This window comes from Octodon degus, unplaced genomic scaffold, assembly GCF_000260255.1.
Source record: "Octodon degus isolate 3935 unplaced genomic scaffold, OctDeg1.0 scaffold00019, whole genome shotgun sequence".
In the NCBI taxonomy this organism is placed as follows: Eukaryota; Metazoa; Chordata; class Mammalia; order Rodentia; family Octodontidae; genus Octodon; species Octodon degus.
Window position 1 is genome coordinate 2,880,266 of NW_004524595.1, and position 8,650 is coordinate 2,888,915.

The 8,650-nt window shown below is 40.2% G+C and overlaps 1 protein-coding gene across 1 annotated transcript in view; it reads right to left on the bottom strand.

Annotated features, from left to right (window-relative positions):
- Positions 1 to 8,650, bottom strand: part of Clip4 (CAP-Gly domain containing linker protein family member 4) — a 116,849-nt gene that overhangs the window by 35,130 nt on the left and 73,069 nt on the right. Inside the window, exon 7 of the mRNA XM_023711105.1 lies at positions 7,129 to 7,264. Within this exon, the coding sequence (XP_023566873.1) occupies positions 7,129 to 7,264 (136 nt within the window). The remainder of the gene's footprint in view (positions 1 to 7,128; positions 7,265 to 8,650) is intronic.

Consider the following 8,650-nt stretch of genomic DNA (forward strand, 5'->3'; position numbering starts at 1 on the left):
CTTCTGCTCTTCTCAGTTCTTTCCACCCCAAGCATGCACACTGACGCAGATTCTACCACAGCCCGACTGTGGCTGTGGCTACATCTGGTGTTGACAAAGCTGTGGAGAGAGAAAGCCTATACTCTGGAAATGCAAATTCCCACAATCCTTCTGGAACACAAAAATCCAGAACTAGTCCACTTTCTAAGGTGAAAATTAGACCTCTATACAAAGGTTATATTTGTGTATACATTATAAGAAAAGAATTTAAAGAACTGAAACAATTTCTAGTCACTAGGAATGTTCTAATTTCTAATTGACTAATACATCCCTAATTTCTAACTGACTAGTGCTTTGCTCTTAGAAAGTAATTATGACACAATTTTATAGAAAGGAAGAAAAGACCACATATTGAAATATGTCACCACTGGAGTACTATTCATACATTATTCATTATACAATTGTGTATTTTCCCACAATGAAATACACAATGAGATCAATCACACCTGTGAACTACAGGGGCCCCCATTATCTATGCCAGATATATTCCAAGGCATTCTATAGGTTCCTGAAACCATGAGTAATGCCAAACCCTGTACATATTATGTTTGCCCTATACATACTTACCTATAATAAAATTTATTTTATAACTAAGGCATACTGAAAAATTAACAATAACGAAATAGAACAGCTATAACAATTTATCACAATAAAAGTAACATAAGTGTGGTCTCTCAAAATATTTTACTGTACTGTGCTAGTTTGGAGTACATAAATAACCAGGGGTAACTGAAACCTTGGAAAGAAAAGCCAAGAACAAGGGCTAATGTATTACATCACCATTAGTAAGTAAAATAAAGGTTATAATACATAAAAATATGGAAAGTCAAGAAAATAAGGTATATGTTTTATTATATCATGAAATTACATTTGAGAAAAAGCAAATATGTGAATATAGCAGACATTTTAAAAAGACAAAATTAAAAACTTATGAGAACAGATTACAAATTATTTTTCTGATTTGTCTGATGTTTTCAGTAGTGTTAGTAATTATTTTAATTTGAAGGGAAATGTGTTATTCTTTTAACATATTCCCACTGTTCTGAACAACAATGGTATATGCCTAACTGTCCTATTAGGTGACTTTTATTAATTTTATTAATAAAAAGACCAATAAAAGTGGTTACATCTGTTTGTACCACCAGTACTCCAAGCCACCTAGCCATGAGACATAAGAATTATAACACTGGACTGGCCAAACAGCTCAGTAGATTAAAGCACCTGCAAGCAGGTACAGGGGCCGGGTTCAATTCCCCAGCCTGCCATGCCGGCCTGCCCCCGGCGTGCGCTGAGACAGCAATTGAGACTGGGTTCTTTTCCTTCACAGAAAGTTTGCCAAGCTCCACAGTAAACAACACAATATCTATCACTTTCAAATATAGAGGAAATTTGTATTCCAACATAATATTCATCCAAATGATCATATGAAGTGCGAAGAAATATATTTTTAGAAAGGAGGGTCTCAAAACATCTTATCTTCCTTGAGTCCTCTGTAAGAAAGCTACTGATGGATGTGCTCCACCAAAAGAATAAGCCAAGAAAGAAACTGCCTTAGAAAAGAGCACTAAACCTTTCTTTCCATAGTACAAAGTCATGAGATGTCTAAATCTGGAAAAATCAAGAAAAGAGTCCGATGAATATATTATTTACAAACACGCATACCAAAAGACACAGCTAAAGAAGCTGGGAACATTCTCACCTCCAACAAGCAAGACTCAGAAAGCAGGAAACATAGTTAAGAAAGGGCTCTGTCGCTTGTACATACATGCATTCACTTCGATAATTATTGAAGACATACAAACAGCATTACCTCCAAGTATTAAAATTTATTATAGAATTTCTACAATATTAAAAAAATTGTGTTATGGGGCAAGGAGATAGTTCATTTTTCACCATCTTCCACCTTGACTGCCAGCTGCCGCCATGAAGGTGAAGCTGTGTAGCTCCAGTGAGTACAAGATCTACCCGGGACACGGGAGGCGCTACACCAGGACCGATGGGAAGGTCTTCCAGGTTCTGAAAGCAAAATGCGAGTCTGCATTCCTTTCTAAGAGAAATCCTCGGCAAATAAACTGGACTGTCCTCTACAGAGGAAAGCACAAAAAGGGACAGTCGGAAGAAATTCAAAAGAAAAGAACACGACGGGCAGTCAAATTTCAGAGGGCCATCACTGGCGCATCTCTTGCTGACATAATGGCCAAGAGGAATCAGAAAGCAGAAGTTAGAAAGGCCCAAAGAGAACAGGCTATCAGGGCTGCCAAGGAAGCAAAAACGGCTAAGCCAGAATCTAAAAAAGACTGTGATGGCTGCTGCTGAGGCTCCCACGAAGGCAACACCTAAGCAGAAGACTGTGAAGTCTGGGAAAGCTTCTGCTCCATGAGGTGGTGGAAAATGCTAAACTGGCAGATCAGATTTGCAAATAAAGATCTGTAATTCTAATTTGTGCTGGATTTTTCCAATGGAAATGTTGGGTCTATGTGGCAATAGGTGAACTATCAAATTAAGAATTTAAGACAGACAAATTAAGTTGATAGGAATGGAGTTGTGGCTCATTACAGTGTGCATGCTAAGTACGCATGAGGACAAGGACACTTCCTCTGCTCAATGCCAAAACTAAAAATTCTGTTCCTCGGCATAATGCCTCCTAAGATCAATCTTTTGGTTGGCAAGATATTAAAGGATGTAATGAACCTATAGTTGTATGCTGGCTTTATTGTGTTTATATAGGATTCTTGTTAGAAGGCTACAAAATGTTTGCACAGTTTAGTTCAACTTGATTAAAAAATAAGCTCTTCTGTCAAAAAAAAAAAAAAAAAAAAGGAGATAGTTCAGTAGAATAAGCGCTTCCCTGGCAAGCGCAAGGGCCTGAGTTCAATACCCAGTTCCGCAAAAAAAAAAAAAAAAAAAAGAAAGAAAACTGTATTAAAATGTATAGCTAGTAGAAAACAATCCTGAAACAAACAAACAGTATTTATAAGACTTTAACTGTAATAAGATAAGCATAACAAACAAAAGGGAAACAGATTTAGAGAGAGAAAAATGCTTGATGAGAAGACAACCATTTTTCTAGTTTCCCAGTGATTTAGCTGACTCAGAACACTGAGCTGATTCAGCTGGAAAACTTGCTAGAATTTATCACAGCCTACCACACGACCCCACCTCCCACCTGCAGCAGTGCTTAAGGGGGACGACATCAAGATCTTTGCAAATCAGGCAGCCCTCTCCTTGAAAGCTCAAACATTCTGTTGGCAGTCTATTTTTCATCAATCTGATTTCTTTCTGCCCTGTGTGCTGCTAAAAATTTTTGATTCTGCCCTTAGTCTGTGTTTCAGCTGCCAACATTAACTGGAAGAGGAAAATTCAAGCTTTGACCTCAGATCACTAACCAATGGTCCAAATGGATTACATGATTGTGTATACAAACAGTAAAATGGGTAAAATATATAATTTATACCTAATCATTGAATTAGGAAGAATTAGTTTTAGTTTTCAACATGAAAGCAATATAGAGAATGTAGCAATATAAGGATTTATAAAGCCAGGCACAGTGGCACAAGCCTTATGACAGCACTAGGGAAGTGAAGGCAAGAGGATCACAAGTTCAAGCCCCATCTTGTCAACTGAGCAAAACCCTATCTCAAATAAAAAAGGGATGCATGTAGTATCATTCCCTGGGTTAATCAACAAAAAAAGATAACAATTTATAAAGAAAAAGTCTTTTAACTGCATAAAGCTAAATGTCCCAAAACACTGCAGATGAAGTTCAAAGGCAAATAAAACACTGGGTGATATATCTATAATACTGTAAATATAAGGGTTCATTTACTAAGTATGTATTTTTTAAAACTCAGCAGTTTGTTAAAGCATAAACACTTCAATTTTTCCATGCAAAAAATAAATAGTAAGTGCCAAAATAATGCAAAAACAACTTTTTTTTTTTTTTTTTTTTTTTTTTTCAGAACAGGGGATTGAACTCAGGACCCTGAGCTTGCCAGGCAGGCACTTATTCTACTGAGCTATCTCCCCAGCCCCACAACAAAACAATTTAAATGTTTTATTTCAAAAAAATCTGATAAATACAAACAGAAATATTTATTCACTAAATGTGGAAAAATTAAGAAATGAAGCCATTAAAAATCACATTTTCAAACAACATTTAAAGACTTAAAGAAATTATAATAGGATGTCAAAGAAAATGCAGAATATTTCACTAGTGTATACAATTTTGTAGGAAAAATATTAAGTAAAAAAGTACATGCAATTTTTGTTTTCTTTCTCCTGATTTTCAAATCTTGCACAATAAGCATTTTTTACAGTTATAAACAAAAAGATAAGGCTCCATTCTTTTTTTTTTTTTTTTTTAATGTATTTAGTACAGAGTCTCCAGGGTCTCCTTACACAGATCAGACTCATAGTGATCTTTCCTGTTTTTCAGCCTCCCAAGTACTGGGATTACAGGTGTGTGCCACCACACCCAGTCTCACTAAGCGCTGGGGCTGGCAAAGGCTCCATTCTAAGTGAGTGACAAAACTAGTAATTTGATACATTTGTGCGAGTCAGCAGCTGGCAGTTGTTGAGTGATTCCAGGCCATCCGGCACTGGTGTAGGTGCTTTACACACTTGCCAAGATGTTTCACTCTGACGTGATCCCTCAGGAATTTGTGGTCCCCGTCCTCCAGAAGACAGACTGAGTCACAGGAAGAGAACGAGGCCCTAGGGCTGGCAGGTGGAGACGCTGACTCACACACAAGCGCTCAGCTCCTCCTCGAACACACTCTCGCACAAGAGTTTTTCATTGCAAGGAAAACTATTCACGACACAGCAAGTAACAAAAGCAAACTGAAATCCATTTCATTAGACATTCGTCAGGAACGGGAAGACAGATCCCCACGCAGGTGGACTCATGAAGTTGCTTTCAGGTGCTTCTATAGCTTTTCAGGCTCTTCAAGACTCCAGAGCTCTGTTTCCGTTATACTGAAGTCGTCCCCTCAGCTCTGAGCCCACCGCAGCAGGGTTTAAGAGAGGCTGAGGGCAGCAGTGTGCTCCCGGTGACAGGGCTCCTTCCAGTCACCACCATGCTCACCACAAGAGCTCACTAAGCGGGCCTGGCCACCCCAGCTCTGTGTTTCATTTTATTTATTTTTTTTATTTTAAAGAAAACAAAAATTCCAAAAGAGTACGACAGGTGGGTAACAATGGTTAATACATTGTGTATTGTTATCTTTAAATTACTCAGCGTACAAGATAGCAGAATTTCATTGTCCAAACAATATTAGCACAAACCTCTCTTTTTAATGAACTAAGAGAAATTAGTAATATAATTATCATATATACATATTGTTTTTGCTTTTTCCCTTTCCCTTTTTTTCTCCATTCCCCCATATTTTACCAATGAGAATATCCTTCCTGCCATTGTCACTGTCTCCTTACTAAAAACCACCCCAGAGATCAATCCCAAGGACTGACATCCTTTCCAAAAACCACCAAACAATCCTATCACAAGCAAGTTTACTCATGCCTACCAGGGGTGTCTGAGACACCTGACAGCTGGGTCTCTAAATCCACGAGCCTCACCCCAAACCCCAAACCCCAAACCTCCCTGCTCCTTCAATCCAGACCTCCCACAGCACTTCCTGCCTCCCACCAGGAAGCCTCTGTCTGCCGCTGGCCCCTCTGCCCCCCGCGCACCCCTCCCGGCAGCGGCATCTGCCGTGCCCATCACCAGGCCCCTGCCAGCACAGGGTAAATGGGACTCACGTTTGTGGTTGAGCCATTCCAGAGAGATACAGCAGGGGCAGCAGGACTAATGAGATAGCCACTATCATAATGTCCACTTGCCACCTCTCTTTCTGAAAGCCACCACCGGAAGTCAAGAGTTAATCTTACTCATCTGGCTGTATCCCTGCCTTTCTCTCTTCACTCCTTCTTGGCTCATGGTGACTTTCACACTAGACCAGAAAAGCCACTAACATCCAGGCTGCCTACTTCCCTTCCAGTGACCTTCCTCTCCACCCAGCTTGGCCGGATAGCTACACCTCCAAAATTTTTACTGGACGCATCCACCACTGGCCACTCCAGGTCACTACTGCTAATGCCAGCACTCCACTCAGCTTCTCAGCCACGTCAGCAGCTACCACTCCCTCATGTTCGTATGCTCCATCTTCCCAGTCGCACCCTCACGCTCCTCCCCAGAAATTCTGTGGGATCCGTCACTTTGAGGATTCCCTTGCTTATATCCTCAAATCTTTTGCCCCTTTCCTTCTGTTGTGCTTTTGAAGGAAAAAAAACCCTGGTGAAACGAGGCCCTCTACTTACTCAGCACCTACCTCCAAGTGGTTTAACAGCACTAGAGAACATTCTGCCTTGCACACCGGTCTCGCCTCTGATGCCCCCAAATCTCCGAGGCCCCCGCAAAGCCCGCCCACCGCCGGTATTGCCCTGAAGGAGACACATCCCCAGTCTCCCAGCTGAGCACCTTGTGCCTCCTCTCTGCTCACTTCCAAACATCTCCCTCTCCTATCACCACCAAATGACCTCACTTCTGGTTTTTAGCAAAAACAGAAGGGCCAGGGAGATGGCTCAGTGGAATAAGCGCTGCCCTGGCAAGCGCAAGGGCCTGAGTTCAATCCGATTCTGAAAAAAAACAAACAAACAAACAAAAAAAAAAAAAAAAACAGAAAGAATCCCAGGAGAAGTAGCTCATCTTCCCCAGTGTCTCCATCCTTAGGGAGGGTGAGCTCCTCCTGATCGCAGCCAGGCTGACCTCTGCAGAGCTCTCCCTCCCAGGGCTAGCTTCTCTCGTAAGCACCTACCCTTTGCTCTCCACACTGTCCTCACCGAACTACATGGGCATGTTGTACCTCCTCCTGAGGAAGTCCTCCCAAACAGCCAGGCACACACACACACAACAGAAGCAACCAAGACAAATTTTCCTTTAAAAACTAGAAAAGAGGCTGGAGCTGGAGCTCAGTGGTCAAGAGTATGCTTACCACATGCCAGGCCAGTACCACCCAAATAAATAAATAAATAAATAAATAAATAAAGCCCTGACTTTTAGTTAATTATTAAGTTAAATCATATTGACCTTACCATATTTGGGGGCACACTTGAAGTACTGGACTTTTCCAACACTTCCATTGTTCTTTCCTTCTGGTTCATCTAATTCAATGCCAGCCCACTGGCCACTGGCAAATTCAGTTGTTCCACAAAATCGCAGTGTCCCAACCTAAAGAAAACACAAACCCACATTATTTTTAATATTATTAATAATTACAAATGTCTTGCTCTTGGTAATTTTGTCATGGAAGTTTTAAAAAATTATCTCAAAGTAGACTTCAGAGTAAAGAACAGTACCAGAGGTAAAATGGAACATTAAGTAAACGACAAGAGTCAATTCACCAGGAAGACAGAAGAATCCTAAATGTTCAGGCACTCAACCAGGGAGCTTCAGAGAACATGATGCCCTTTACCAACACAACAAAAGGCAAAACTGACAAATTCAGACCTGGAGGCATTAATACACCTTACTCATTTCATGAATAGCTTAAGTAGGCTAGTAAGGATATAGAAAAAAATTAACCAGCTATCAGTTTTGACTTCACTGATAATCAGAATATTCGATACCAAACAGTAAAATAACAGAAATTATAAAAGCATGTTCCCAGACCATAGTTAAATTAGAAATCACAGAAACATGTATGGAAAATATCAACATTTAGCCATTAAACCACTCACTTCTAAATAACAGGTGAGAAAGAAAGAAGTCACAAAGGGAATTAGAAAATATTGCGAACTAGGTGAGAATAATGCCACAGTTTGTGGGACACACCAAAAGCAGTGATTATCTTATCAGAGGTCTCAAACTAGTGAGCTAACTTTCCTTCCTCCTTAGAACTAAGTGAGAACTAAAGCCTGCAAAAGGAAAAAATATTGCAGATAAACAGCTGGAAACTGAGAAAACCAATGAAACCAAAAGCAAGTTCTGTGGAAGGACAAAATTTAATTTTTAAATTTCCTCTAGTTGAAAACCAAATTTGAAAACAGAAGAAAAAGATAAATCACCAACATTATGAATAAAAGAGGGATGTTATTGCAGAAGCCTGACCACTTAAAAAGATAGCAAGAAAATACTGAGAACAACTCTGACCAGAGCTTGACAAATGAAAAACGTTCCAATTCACTGAAAGAGAGAAACCAATGCATCTGAAATGGCTCACTGGCTAAAAACCTGAAAGAGAAAATGATGAACAGGCCCAGATGGCCCCGCTGGTGAATCCCACCACACGACTTCAGGACAAAGTAAGACCAACTCCATACACGCTCTCCTAAAATACAAAAGTGCAAGGATCAATTCCCAACTCATTTTATGAAGCCAATGTTACTCTGATACAAAAACCAAAGACATTATAAAACTACAAACCAAGTATCCCTAATGAACACAAACATAAGAATCTTTATGTTTCAGAACATAACATCAAGCGCAGTGACAGGATTGGGAGTCCAAGGCCAGCTTGGGGGGGCCTGGCCATAGCTCAGTTCTTTAAGTGGCTGCTTCCACAAAGCTGTGAGCCTCAGGTAGCTGTAGTTCAACTCCCACAACACTCCAGCCAGA